The sequence below is a fragment of the Pleurodeles waltl genome, chromosome 6 (assembly GCF_031143425.1).
Source record: "Pleurodeles waltl isolate 20211129_DDA chromosome 6, aPleWal1.hap1.20221129, whole genome shotgun sequence".
NCBI classification, from domain to species: Eukaryota; Metazoa; Chordata; class Amphibia; order Caudata; family Salamandridae; genus Pleurodeles; species Pleurodeles waltl.
The window spans coordinates 1,708,008,780-1,708,022,860 of record NC_090445.1 but is presented as its reverse complement, the minus strand read 5'-3'; the positions used below and the strand labels follow the sequence as shown (position 1 = coordinate 1,708,022,860).

Sequence of the window (14,081 nt, the reverse complement as noted above, 5' to 3'; positions counted from 1 at the left end):
GGTGCAGAAGTCTGCTTTCCCCCCACTGTAGCGGTGCTCCCACTGTAGGGGTGCAGAAGTCTGCTTTCCTCCCACTGTAGGGGTGCAGAAGTCTGCTTTCCTCCCCCACTGTAGGGGCGCAGAAGTCTGCTTTCCTCCCACTGTAGAGGTGCAGAAGTCTGCTTTCCTCACACTGTAGGGGTGCAGAAGTCTGCTTTCCTCCCACTGTAGGGGTGCAGAAGTCTGCTTTCCTCACTGTAGGGGTGCAGAAGTCTGCTTGCCTCACACTGTAGGGGTGCAGAAGTCTGCTTTCCTCCCACTCTAGGGGTGCAGAAGTCTGCTTTCCTCCCTCTGTGGGGGCGCAGCAGTCTGCTTTCCTCCCACTGTAGGGGTGCAGAAGTCTGGGGTACAGAACTCTGCTTTCCTCCCACTGTAGGGGCGCAGAAGTCTGCTTTCCTCCCACTGTAGGGGTCCAGAAGTCTGCTTTCCCCCCACTGTAGGGTGGCAGAAGTCTGCTTTCCTCCCACTGTAGGGGTCCAGAAGTCTGCTTTCCTCCCACTGTAGGACGCAGACGTCTGCTTTCCTCCCACTGTAGGGGTGCAGAAGTCTGCTTTCCTCCCACTGTAGGGGCACAGAAGTCTGCTTTCCTCACTGTAGGGGCGCAGAAGTCTGCTTTCCTCCCACTGTAGGGGTGCAGAAGTCTGCTTTCCTCCCACTGTAGAGGTGCAGAAGTCTGCTTTCCTCCCACTGTGGGGGTGCAGAAGTCTGCTTTCGTCCCACTGTAGGGGTGCAGAAGTCTGGGGTGCAGAAGTCTGCTTTCCTCCCACTGTAGGGGCGCAGAAGTCTGCTTTCCTCCCACTGTAGGGGTGCTCCCACTGTAGGGGTGCAGAAGTCTGCTTTCCTCCCACTGTAGCGGTGCTCCCACTGTAGGGGTGCAGAAGTCTGCTTTCCTCCCACTGTAGGGGCACAGAAGTCTGCTTTCCTCCCACTGTAGGGGTGCAGAAGTCTGCTTTCCTCCCACTGTAGGGGTGCAGAAGTCTGCTTTCCTCCCACTGTAGAGGTGCAGAAGTCTGCTTTCCTCCCACTGTAGGGCTGCAGGAGTCTGCTTTCCTCCCACTGTAGGGCTGCAGGAGTCTGCTTTCCTCCCACTGTAGGGGTGCAGAAGTCTGCTTTCCTCCCACTCTAGGGGTGCAGAAGTCTGCTTTCCTCCCACTGTGGGGGCGCAGAAGTCTGCTTTCCTCCCACTGTGGGGGCGCAGAAGTCTGCTTTCCTCCCACTGTAGGGGTTCAGAAGTCTGGGGTGCAGAAGTCTGCTTTCCTCCCACTGTAGGGGCGCAGAAGTCTGCTTTCCTCCCACTGTAGGGGTCCATAGTCTGCTTTCCTCCCACTGTAGGGGTCCATAGTCTGCTTTCCCCCCACTATAGGGGGGCAGAAGTCTGCTTTCCTCCCACTGTAGGGGTGCAGAAGTCTGCTTTCCTCCCACTGTAGGGGTGCAGAAGTCTGCTTTCCTCCCACTGTAGGACGCAGACGTCTGCTTTCCTCCCACTGTAGGGGTGCAGAAGTCTGCTTTCCTCCCACTGTAGGGGTGCAGAAGTCTGCTTTCCTCCCACTGTAGGGGTGCAGAAGTCTGCTTTCCTCCCACTTTAGGGGTACAGAAGTCTCCTTTCCTCCCATTGGGGGGGTCCAGAAATCTGCTTTCCTCCCACTCTAGGGGTGCAGAAGTCTGCTTTCCTCCCCCACTGTAGGGGTGCAGAAGTCTGCTTTCCCCCCACTGTAGCGGTGCTCCCACTGTAGGGGTGCAGAAGTCTGCTTTCCTCCCACTGTAGGGGTGCAGAAGTCTGCTTTCCTCCCCCACTGTAGGGGCGCAGAAGTCTGCTTTCCTCCCACTGTAGAGGTGCAGAAGTCTGCTTTCCTCACACTGTAGGGGTGCAGAAGTCTGCTTTCCTCCCACTGTAGGGGTGCAGAAGTCTGCTTTCCTCCCACTCTAGGGGTGCAGAAGTCTGCTTTCCTCCCACTGTGGGGGCGCAGAAGTCTGCTTTCCTCCCACTGTGGGGGCGCAGAAGTCTGGGGTGCAGAAGTCTGCTTTCCTCCCACTGTAGGGGCGCAGAAGTCTGCTTTCCTCCCACTGTAGGGGTCCATAGTCTGCTTTCCTCCCACTGTAGGGGTCCATACTCTGCTTTCCCCCCACTATAGGGGGGCAGAAGTCTGCTTTCCTCCCACTGTAGGGGTCCAGAAGTCTGCTTTCCTCCCACTGTAGGGGTGCAGAAGTCTGCTTTCCTCCCACTGTAGGACGCAGACGTCTGCTTTCCTCCCACTGTAGGGGTGCAGAAGTCTGCTTTCCTCCCACTGTAGGGCTGCAGAAGTCTGCTTTCCTCCCACTGTAGGGGTGCAGAAGTCTGCTTTCCTCCCACTTAAGGGGTGCAGAAGTCTCCTTTCCTCCCATTGGGGGGGTCCAGAAGTCTGCTTTCCTCCCACTGTAGGGGTGCAGAAGTCTGCTTTCCTCCCCCACTGTAGGGGTGCAGAAGTCTGCTTTCCCCCCACTGTAGCGGTGCTCCCACTGTAGGGGTGCAGAAGTCTGCTTTCCTCCCACTGTAGGGGTGCAGAAGTCTGCTTTCCTCCCCCACTGTAGGGGCACAGAAGTCTGCTTTCCTCCCACTGTAGAGGTGCAGAAGTCTGCTTTCCTCACACTGTAGGGGTGCAGAAGTCTGCTTTCCTCCCACTGTAGGGGTGCAGAAGTCTGCTTTCCTCACACTGTAGGGGTGCAGAAGTCTGCTTGCCTCACACTGTAGGGGTGCAGAAGTCTGCTTTCCTCCCACTCTAGGGGTGCAGAAGTCTGCTATCCTCTCTCTGTGGGGGCGCAGCAGTCTGCTTTCCTCCCACTGTAGGGGTGCAGAAGTCTGCTTTCCTCCCACTGTAGGGGTCCAGAAGTCTGCTTTCCCCCCACTGTAGGGTGGCAGAAGTCTGCTTTCCTCCCACTGTAGGGGTCCAGAAGTCTGCTTTCCTCCCACTGTAGGACGCAGACGTCTGCTTTCCTCCCACTGTAGGGGTGCAGAAGTCTGCTTTCCTCCCACTGTAGGGGCACAGAAGTCTGCTTTCCTCACTGTAGGGGCGCAGAAGTCTGCTTTCCTCCCACTGTAGGGGTGCTCCCACTGTAGGGGTGCAGAAGTCTGCTTTCCTCCCACTGTAGGGGTGCAGAAGTCTGCTTTCCTCCCACTGTAGCGGTGCTCCCACTGTAGGGGTGCAGAAGTCTGCTTTCCTCCCACTGTAGGGGTGCAGAAGTCTGCTTTCCTCCCCCACTGTAGGGGTGCAGAAGTCTGCTTTCCTCCCACAGTAGGGGTGCAGAAGTCTGCTTTCCTCCCACTGTAGAGGTGCAGAAGTCTGCTTTCCTCCCACTGTAGGGGTGCTTCCACTGTAGGGGTGCAGAAGTCTGCTTGCCTCACACTGTAGGGGTGCAGAAGTCTGCTTTCCTCCCACTGTGGGGGTGCAGAAGTCTGCTTCCCTCCCACTGTGGGGGCGCAGAAGTCTGCTTTCCTCCCACTGTAGGGGTGCAGAAGTCTGGGGTGCAGAAGTCTGCTTTCCTCCCACTGTAGGACGCAGACGTCTGCTTTCCTCCCACTGTAGGGGTGCAGAAGTCTGCTTTCCTCCCACTGTAGGGGCACAGAATTCTGCTTTCCTCACTGTAGGGGCGCAGAAGTCTGCTTTCCTCCCACTGTAGGGGTGCTCCCACTGTAGGGGTGCAGAAGTCTGCTTTCCTCCCACTGTAGGGGTGCAGAAGTCTGCTTTCCTCCCACTGTGGGGGTGCAGAAGTCTGCTTTCCTCCCACTGTGGGGGTGCAGAAGTCTGGGGTGCAGAAGTCTGCTTTCCTCCGACTGTAGGGGCGCAGAAGTCTGCTTTCCTCCCACTGTAGGGGTGCTCCCACTGTAGGGGTGCAGAAGTCTGCTTTCCTCCCACTGTAGCAGTGCTCCCACTGTAGGGGTGCAGAAGTCTGCTTTCCTCCCACTGTAGAGGTGCAGAAGTCTGCTTTCCTCCCACTGTAGGGCTGCAGGAGTCTGCTTTCCTCCCACTGTAGGGGTGCAGAAGTCTGCTTTCCTCCCACTCTAGGGGTGCAGAAGTCTGCTTTCCTCCCACTCTAGGGGTGCAGAAGTCTGCTTTCCTCCCACTGTGGGGGCGCAGAAGTCTGCTTTCCTCCCACTCTAGGGGTTCAGAAGTCTGGGGTGCAGAAGTCTGCTTTCCTCCCACTGTAGGGGCGCAGAAGTCTGCTTTCCTCCCACTGTAGGGGTCCATAGTCTGCTTTCCCCCCACTATAGGGGGGCAGAAGTCTGCTTTCCTCCCACTGTAGGGGTCCAGAAGTCTGCTTTCCTCCCACTGTAGGGGTGCAGAAGTCTGCTTTCCTCCCACTGTAGGACGCAGACGTCTGCTTTCCTCCCACTGTAGGGGTGCAGAAGTCTGCTTTCCTCCCACTGTAGGGGTGCAGAAGTCTGCTTTCCTCCCACTTTAGGGGTGCAGAAGTCTCCTTTCCTCCCATTGGGGGGGTCCAGAAGTCTGCTTTCCTCCCACTGTAGGGGTGCAGAAGTCTGCTTTACTCCCCCACTGTAGGGGTGCAGAAGTCTGCTTTCCCCCCACTGTAGCGGTGCTCCCACTGTAGGGGTGCAGAAGTCTGCTTTCCTCCCACTGTAGGGGTGCAGAAGTCTGCTTTTCTCCCCCACTGTAGGGGCGCAGAAGTCTGCTTTCCTCCCACTGTAGAGGTGCAGAAGTCTGCTTTCCTCACACTGTAGGGGTGCAGAAGTCTGCTTTCCTCCCACTGTAGGGGTGCAGAAGTCTGCTTTCCTCACACTGTAGGGGTGCAGAAGTCTGCTTGCCTCACACTGTAGGGGTGCAGAAGTCTGCTTTCCTCCCACTCTAGGGGTGCAGAAGTCTGCTTTCCTCCCTCTGTGGGGGCGCAGCAGTCTACTTTCCTCCCACTGTAGGGGTGCAGAAGTCTGGGGTACAGAACTCTGCTTTCCTCCCACTGTAGGGGCGCAGAAGTCTGCTTTCCTCCCACTGTAGGGGTCCAGAAGTCTGCTTTCCCCCCACTGTAGGGTGGCAGAAGTCTGCTTTCCTCCCACTGTAGGGGTCCAGAAGTCTGCTTTCCTCCCACTGTAGGACGCAGACGTCTGCTTTCCTCCCACTGTAGGACGCAGACGTCTGCTTTCCTCCCACTGTAGGGGTGCAGAAGTCTGCTTTCCTCCCACTGTAGGGGCACAGAAGTCTGCTTTCCTCACTGTAGGGGCGCAGAAGTCTGCTTTCCTCCCACTGTAGGGGTGCTCCCACTGTAGGGGTGCAGAAGTCTGCTTTCCTCCCACTGTAGGGGTGCAGAAGTCTGCTTTCCTCCCACTGTAGCGGTGCTCCCACTGTAGGGGTGCAGAAGTCTGCTTTCCTCCCACTGTAGGGGTGCAGAAGTCTGCTTTCCTCCCCCACTGTAGGGGCGCAGAAGTCTGCTTTCCTCCCACAGTAGGGGTGCAGAAGTCTGCTTTCCTCCCACTGTAGAGGTGCAGAAGTCTGCTTTCCTCCCACTGTAGGGGTGCTTCCACTGTAGGGGTGCAGAAGTCTGCTTGCCTCACACTGTAGGGGTGCAGAAGTCTGCTTTCCTCCCACTCTAGGGGTGCAGAAGTCTGCTTCCCTCCCACTGTGGGGGCGCAGAAGTCTGCTTTCCTCCCACTGTAGGGGTGCAGAAGTCTGGGGTGCAGAAGTCTGCTTTCCTCCCACTGTAGGGGCGCAGAAGTCTGCTTTCCTCCCACTTTAGGGGTCCAGAGGTCTGCTTTCCCCCCACTGTAGGGGTGCAGAAGTCTGCTTTCCTCCCACTGTAGGACGCAGACGTCTGCTTTCCTCCCACTGTAGGGATGCAGAAGTCTGCTTTCCTCCCACTGTAGGGGCAAAGAAGTCTGCTTTCCTCACTGTAGGGGTGCAGAAGTCTGCTTTCCTCCCACTGTGCTCCCACTGTAGGGGTGCAGAAGTCTGCTTTCCTCCCACTGTAGGGGTGCAGAAGTCTGCTTTCCCCCCACTGCAGGGGTGCAGAAGTCTGCTTTCCTCCCACTGTAGGGGGGGCAGAAGTCTGCTTTCCTCTTACTGTAGGGGTGCAGGGGCGCAGACGTCTGTGTTCCTCTCACTGTAGGGGTGCAGACGTCTGCGTTCCTCTCACTGTAGGGGGGCAGAAGTCTGCCTTCCTCCCACTGTAGGGGTGGAGAAGTCTGCTTTCCTCCCACTGTGGGAGCGCAGAAGTCTGCTTTCCTCCCACTGTGGGGGCGCAGAAGTCTGTTTTCCTCCCACTGTAGGGGTCCAGAAGTCTGCTTTCCTCCCACTGTAGGACGCAGACGTCTGCTTTCCTCCCATTGTAGGGGTGCAGAAGTCTGCTTTCCTCCCACTGTAGGGGCACAGAAGTCTGCTTTCCTCACTGTAGGGGTGCAGAAGTCTGCTTTCCTCCCACTGTAGGGGTGCTCCCACTGTAGGGGTGCAGAAGTCTGCTTTCCTCCCACTGTAGGGGGGCAGAAGTCTGCTTTCCTCTTACTGTAGGGGTGCAGGGGCGCAGACGTCTGCGTTCCTCTCACTGTAGGGTGGCAGAAGTCTGCCTTCCTCCCACTGTAGGGGTGCAGAAGTCTGCTTTCCTCCCACTGTGGGGGCGCAGAAGTCTGCTTTCCTCCCACTGTAGGGGTGCAGAAGTCTGGGGTGCAGAAGTCTGCTTTCCTCCCACTGTAGGACGCAGATGTCTGCTTTCCTCCCACTGTAGGGGTGCAGAAGTCTGCTTTCCTCCCACTGTAGGGGCACAGAAGTCTGCTTTCCTCACTGTAGGGGCGCAGAAGTCTGCTTTCCTCCCACTGTAGGGGTGCTCCCACTGTAGGGGTGCAGAAGTCTGCTTTCCTCCCACTGTAGGGGTGCAGAAGTCTGCTTTCCTCCCACTGTAGCGGTGCTCCCACTGTAGGGGTGCAGAAGTCTGCTTTCCTCCCATTGTAGGGGTGCAGAAGTCTGCTTTCCTCCCCCACTGTAGGGGCGCAGAAGTCTGCTTTCCTCCCACAGTAGGGGTGCAGAAGTCTGCTTTCCTCCCACTGTAGAGGTGCAGAAGTCTGCTTTTCTCCCACTGTAGGGGTGCTTCCACTGTAGGGGTGCAGAAGTCTGCTTGCCTCACACTGTAGGGGTGCAGAAGTCTGCTTTCCTCCCACTCTAGGGGTGCAGAAGTCTGCTTTCCTCCCACTGTGGGGGCGCAGAAGTCTGCTTTCCTCCCACTGTAGAGGTGCAGAAGTCTGCTTTCCTCCCACTGTAGGGGCGCAGAAGTCTGCTTTCCTCCCACTGTAGGGGTCCAGAGGTCTGCTTTCCCCCCACTGTAGGGGTGCAGAAGTCTGCTTTCCTCCCACTGTAGGACGCAGACGTCTGCTTTCCTCCCACTGTAGGGGTGCAGAAGTCTGCTTTCCTCCCACTGTAGGGGCAAAGAAGTCTGCTTTCCTCACTGTAGGGGTGCAGAAGTCTGCTTTCCTCCCACTGTGTGCTCCCACTGTAGGGGTGCAGAAGTCTGCTTTCCTCCCACTGTAGGGGTGCAGAAGTCTGCTTTCCCCCCACTGCAGGGGTGCAGAAGTCTGCTTTCCCCCCACTGCAGGGGGGGGCAGAAGTCTGCTTTCCTCTTACTGTAGGGGTGCAGGGGCGCAGACGTCTGTGTTCCTCTCACTGTAGGGGTGCAGACGTCTGCGTTCCTCTCACTGTAGGGGGGCAGAAGTCTGCCTTCCTCCCACTGTAGGGGTGGAGAAGTCTGCTTTCCTCCCACTGTGGGGGCGCAGAAGTCTGCTTTCCTCCCACTGTGGGGGCGCAGAAGTCTGCTTTCCTCCCACTGTAGGGGTCCAGAAGTCTGCTTTCCTCCCACTGTAGGACGCAGACGTCTGCTTTCCTCCCATTGTAGGGGTGCAGAAGTCTGCTTTCCTCCCACTGTAGGGGCACAGAAGTCTGCTTTCCTCACTGTAGGGGTGCAGAAGTCTGCTTTCCTCCCACTGTAGGGGTGCTCCCACTGTAGGGGTGCAGAAGTCTGCTTTCCTCCCACTGTAGGGGTGCAGAAGTCTGCTTTCCTCTTACTGTAGGGGTGCAGGGGCGCAGACGTCTGCGTTCCTCTCACTGTAGGGTGGCAGAAGTCTGCCTTCCTCCCACTGTAGGGGTGCAGAAGTCTGCTTTCTTCCCACTGTGGGGGCGCAGAAGTCTGCTTTCCTCCCACTGTAGGGGTGCAGAAGTCTGGGGTGCAGAAGTCTGCTTTCCTCCCACTGTAGGACGCAGACGTCTGCTTTCCTCCCACTGTAGGGGTGCAGAAGTCTGCTTTCCTCCCACTGTAGGGGTGCAGAAGTCTGCTTTCCCCCCACTCTAGGGGTGCAGAAGTCTGCTTTCCCCCCACTCTAGGGGCGCAGAAGTCTGCTTTCCCCCCACTCTAGGGGCGCAGAAGTCTGCTTTCCCCCCACTCTAGGGGTGCAGCAGTCTGCTTTCCCCCCACTCTAGGGGTGCAACAGTCTGCTTTCTTCCCTCACTGTAGGGGTGCAGAAGTCTGCTTTCCTCCCTCACTGTAGGGGCGCAGAAGTCTGCTTTCCTCCCTCACTGTAGGGGCGCAGAAGTCTGCTTTCCTCCCACTCTATGGGTGTAGAAGTCTGACGTGGGTGGCTGGATGCAGGGAGTAAGAGCTGTTCTGCAAAGTCAATTCTCCAAATCACTGAGTGGGAACCAGAACCAACCCTCATTAGCATATCTGTAATGGGCACTTCTAGGCAAGCGCACTGGGTTCTCCATCATTGAAGCTGACAGCCCCACCCTTTAGCTAAGACAGGCTTGGCGGCGCGGGGGCATTTGTACGGAAGCCTTATGTATCTAACAAACATCTGGGGAGACCACGGAGCCTTATGAACCTCACAGGTAGTGAGCCACCATGAGACAGAGAACCTCGGTAACATGGCCCTGTGAAGAGGAACTTAGTTATTATGGTAATTAAACATTCTCCTCTGCAATCCTTTTTTTAGACTTTTAGACATGTTTTATAATTCTGAAGACTGTGTTTACTGTTCAGTGACGTTTGCTTGTTTAAAGTGGTGTATTCTGAAAAGAGAAGAGACCCTTGTGCTGAAATCTAGAGAAACGCCAGATTGTTTCCCATGTCCTGCTACAGGAGCCCTGCAGTACCCTTTAATCCTACCATATGCCATCTGGGCATCTCAGTTGGCAAACTAAGGTATGAATCAGAAGGGCCCCCATCCAACTACTCCAGGCTTTGGAAGTAGGCACGTTATCTCACACCCTCTGGCCTCCCCTCTGATAAAGCTTCCGATGCCACTCTGGGGAGGGGAGGAAAACTGAGTGTGACTCACGTCAGAACTGGAGGGTAGGGGCGGGGCTTCCTGAAACGCCAGCGGAAGCAGGAAGTAGATGGTGTATTCTTTTTCCACATCCGGGCCTAGTGGCACCTTGGTGATAACAGGTGCGGTCATTTCAAGTTTCACACCTGTGCAGTCAGAGACAGGCAGACACAAGAATAAAACATGATTATGAGAGTCCAGAGAGATGCAGGTAATGTATAGTTAACAATACTCTTCTGACTCCTCCTCTAGCAACGCCCCAGGCATTTCTGCATCTCTCCTGACGTTTCCTTAGACCACGTCTCTCTTCCAAGATAATGCCACTTCCCTGGGTCCTGACTCTCTCTTCCTTCAGCCCAACCTCTCTCCTCCAGGTCCTGTCTCTCTCCTCCTTCAGCCCAACCTCTCTCCTCCAGGTCCTGTCTCCTGTCTCTCTTCTCTTATCCCAACCTCTCTCCAGGCCCTGCCTCTCTTCTCTCAGCCCAACCTCTCTCCTCCAGGTCCTGTCTCCTGTCTCTCTTCTCTCAGCCCAACCTCTCTCTCTCCTCCAAGCCCTGCCTCTCTTCTCTCATCCTAACCACTCTCCTACAGGTTCTGTCTCTCTTCTCTCATCCCAACCTCTCTCCTCCAGGTTCTGTCTCTCTTCTCTCATCCCAACCTCTCTCCTCCAGGTCCTGTCTCTCTTCTCTCATCCCAACCTCTCTCCTCCAGGTCCTGTCTCTCTTCTCTCATCCCAACCTCTCTCCTCCAGGTCCTGTCTCTCTCTTCCTTCAGCCCAGCCTCTCTCCTCCAGGTTCTGCCGCTCTTCTCTCAGCCCAACCTCTCTTCTACAGGCCCTGCCTCTCTTCTCTCAGCCCATCCTCTCTCCTACAGGTCCTGTCTCTCTTCTCTCAGCCCAACCTCTCTCCTCCAGGCCCTGCCTCTCTTCTCTCAGCCCAACCTCTCTCCTCCAGGTCCTGCCTCTCTTCTCTCAGCCCAACCTCTCTCCTCCAGCTCCTGCCTCCTGTCTCTCTTCTCTCAGCCCAACCTCTCTCTCTCCTCCAAGCCCTGCCTCTCTTCTCTCAGCCCAACCTCTCTCCTACAGGCCCTGCCTCCTGTCTCTCTTCTCTCATCCCAACCTCTCTCCTACAGGCCCTGTCTCTCTCCTCCTTCAGCCCAACCTCTCTCCTCCAGGTCCTGTCTCCTGTCTCTCTTCTCTTATCCCAACCTCTCTCCAGGCCCTGCCTCTCTTCTCTCAGCCCAACCTCTCTCCTCCAGGCCCTCCCTCTCTTCTCTCATCCCAACCTCTCTCCTACAGGCCCTGCCTCCTGTCTCTCTTCTCTCATCCCAACCTCTCTCCTACAGGCCCTGTCTCCTGTCTCTCTTCTCTCATCCTAACCTCTCTTCAGGCCCTGCCTCTCTTCTCTCAGCCCAACCTCTCTCCTCCAGGCCCTCCCTCTCTTCTCTCAGCCCAACCTCTCTCCAGGCCCTGCCTCTCTTCTCTCATCCCAACCTCTCTCCAGGACCTGCCTCTCTTTTCTCAGCCCAACCTCTCTCCTACAGGCCCTGCCTCCTGTCTCTCTTCTCTCATCCCAACCTCTCTCCTCCAGGTCCTGTCTCTCTTCTCTCAGCCCAACCTCTCTCCTCCAGGTTCTTTCTCCTGTATCTCTTCTCTCAGCCCAACCTCTCTCCTCCAGGTTCTATCTCCTGTCTCTGTTCTCTCAGCCCAACCTCTCTCCTCCAGGTCCTGCCTCTCTTCTCTCAGCCCAACCTCTCTCCTCCAGGTCCTGTCTCCTGTCTCTCTTCTCTCATCCCAATCTCTCTCCTCCAGGTCCTGTCTCCTGTCTCTCTTCTCTCTTCCCAACCTCTCTCCTCCAGGCCCTGCCTCTCTTCTCTCAGCCCAACCTCTCTCCTCCAGGTCCTGCCTCTCTTCTCTCAGCCCAACCTCTCTCCTCCAGGCCCTGTCTCCTGTCTCTCATCCAAACCTCTCTCCTCTAGGCTCTCCCTCTCTTCTCTCATCCCAACCTCTCTCCTCCAGGTCCTGTCTCTCTCTTCCTTCAGCCCAACCTCTCTCCTCCAGGCCTGTCTCTCTTCTCTCATCCCAACCTCTCTTCTACAGGCCCTGCCTCTCTTCTCTCAGCTTAACCTCTCTCCTCCAGGTCCTGTCTCCTGTCTCTCTTCCCTCATCCCAACCTCTCTCCTCCAGGTCCTGTCTCCTGTCTCTCTTCTCTCTTCCCAACCTCTCTCCTCCAGGCCCTGCCTCTCTTCTCTCAGCCCAACCTCTCTCCTCCAGGTCCTGCCTCTCTTCTCTCAGCCCAACCTCTCTCCTCCAGGCCCTGTCTCCTGTCTCTCATCCAAACCTCTCTCCTCTAGGCTCTCCCTCTCTTCTCTCATCCCAACCTCTCTCCTCCAGGTCCTGTCTCTCTCTTCCTTCAGCCCAACCTCTCTCCTCCAGGCCTGTCTCTCTTCTCTCATCCCAACCTCTCTTCTACAGGACCTGCCTCTCTTCTCTCAGCCCAACCTCTCTCCTACAGGCCCTGCCTCCTGTCTCTCTTCTCTCATCCCAACCTCTCTCCTCTAGGTCCTGTCTCTCTTCTCTCAGCCCAACCTCTCTCCTCCAGGTTCTTTCTCCTGTATCTCTTCTCTCAACCCAACCTCTCTCCTCCAGGTTCTATCTCCTGTCTCTGTTCTCTCAGCCCAACCTCTCTCCTCCAGGTCCTGCCTCTCTTCTCTCAGCCCAACCTCTCTCCTCCAGGTCCTGTCTCCTGTCTCTCTTCTCTCATCCCAACTTCTCTCCTCCAGGTCCTGTCTCCTGTCTCTCTTCTCTCTTCCCAACCTCTCTCCTCCAGGCCCTGCCTCTCTTCTCTCAGCCCAACCTCTCTCCTCCAGGTCCTGCCTCTCTTCTCTCAGCCCAACCTCTCTCCTCCAGGCCCTGTCTCCTGTCTCTCATCCAAACCTCTCTCCTCTAGGCTCGCCCTCTCTTCTCTCATCCCAACCTCTCTCCTCCAGGTCCTGTCTCTCTCTTCCTTCAGCCCAACCTCTCTCCTCCAGGCCTGTCTCTCTTCTCTCATCCCAACCTCTCTTCTACAGGCCCTGCCTCTCTTCTCTCAGCCCAACCTCTCTCCTCCAGGTCCTGTCTCCCGTCTCTCTTCTCTTATCCCAACCTCTCTCCAGGCCCTCCTTCTCTTCTCTCATCCCAACCTCTCTCCAGGCCCTGCCTCTCTTCTTTCAGCTCAACCTCTCTCCAGGCCCTGCTTCTCTCCTCTCATTCCATCCTCTCTCCTCCAGGCCCTCCCTCTCTTCTCTCATCCCAACCTCTCTCCAGGCCCTGCCTCTCTTCTCTCAGCCCAACCTCTCTCCTACAGGCCCTGCCTCCTGTCTCTCTTCTCTCATCCCAACCTCTCTCCTCCAGGTCCTGTCTCCTGTCTCTCTTCTCTCAGACCAACCTCTCTCCTCCAGGTTCTATCTCCAGTCTCTCTTCTCTCAGCCCAACCTCTCTCCTCCAGGTTCTATCTCCTGTTTCTGTTCTCTTAGCCCAACCTCTCTCCTCCAGGTCCTGCCTTTCTTCTCTCAGCCCAACCTCTCTCCTCCAGCTCCTGTCTCCTGTCTCTCTTCTCTCATCCCAACCTCTCTCCTCCAGGTCCTGTCTCCTGCCTCTCTTCTCTCATCCCAACCTCTCTCCTCCAGGCCCTGCCTCTCTTCTCTCAGCCCAACCTCTCTCCTCCAGGTCCTGCCTCTCTTTTCTCAGCCCAACCTCCCTCCTCCAGGTCCTGTCTCTGTTCTCTCGTCCCAACCTCTCTCCTCCAGATCCTGTCTCTCTCTTTCTTCAGCCCAACCTCTCTCCCCCAGGCCCTGTCTCTCTTCTCTCATCCCAACCTCTCTTCTACAGGCCCTGCCTCTCTTCTCTCAGCCCAACCTCTCTCCTCCAGGCCCTCCCTCTCTTCTCTCAGCCCAACCTCTCTCCACAAGGTCCTGTCTCTCTTCTCTCAGCCCAACCTCTCTCCTACAGGCCCTGTCTCCTGTCTCTCTTCTCTTATCCCAACCTCTCTCCACCAGGTCCTGCCTCTCTTCTCTCAGCCCAACCTCTCTCCTCCAGCTCCTGTCTCTCTTCTCTCATCACAACCTCTCTCCTCCAGGTCCTGTCTCCTGTCTTTCTTCTCTCATCCCAACCTCTCTCCTCCAGGCCCTGCCTCTCTTCTCTCATCCCAACCTCTCTCCTCCAGGTCCTGCCTCTCTTCTCTCAGCCCAACCTCTCTCCTCCAGGTCCTGCCTCCTGTCTCTCTTCTCTCAGCCCAACCTCTCTCTCTCCTCCAAGCCCTGCCTCTCTTCTCTCATCCTAACCACTCTCCTACAGGTTCTGTCTCTCTTCTCTCATCCCAACCTCTCTCCTCCAGGTCCTGTCTCTCTTTTCTCATCCCAACCTCTCTCCTCCAGGTCCTGTCTCTCTCTTCCTTCAGCCCAGCCTCTCTCCTCCAGGTTCTGCCGCTCTTCTCTCAGCCCAACCTCTCTCCTCCAGGTCCTGACTCTCTTATCTCAGCCCAACCTCTCTTATATAGGTCCTGCCTCTCTTCTCTCATCCCAACCTCTATCCTCCAGGTCCTGTCTCCTGTCTCTCATCCAAACCTCTCTCCTCCAGGCTCTCCCTCTCTTCTCTCAGCCCAACCTCTCTCCTCCACGTCCTGTCTCTCTTCCCTCAGCCCAACCTCTCTCCTCCAGGTTCTGTCTCTCTTCTCTCATCCGAATCTCTCTCCTCCATGTCCTGCCTCTCATCTCTCAG

General features: G+C 56.6%; 1 protein-coding gene across 1 annotated transcript in view; it reads right to left on the bottom strand.

Moving 5' to 3' along the window:
* The window catches only part of LOC138301411 (heme-binding protein 2-like), a 69,270-nt gene that overhangs the window by 16,150 nt on the left and 39,039 nt on the right, over nucleotides 1–14,081 (bottom strand). The window contains exon 5 of the mRNA XM_069241868.1: nucleotides 9,338–9,471. Within this exon, the coding sequence (XP_069097969.1) occupies nucleotides 9,338–9,471 (134 nt within the window). The remainder of the gene's footprint in view (nucleotides 1–9,337; nucleotides 9,472–14,081) is intronic.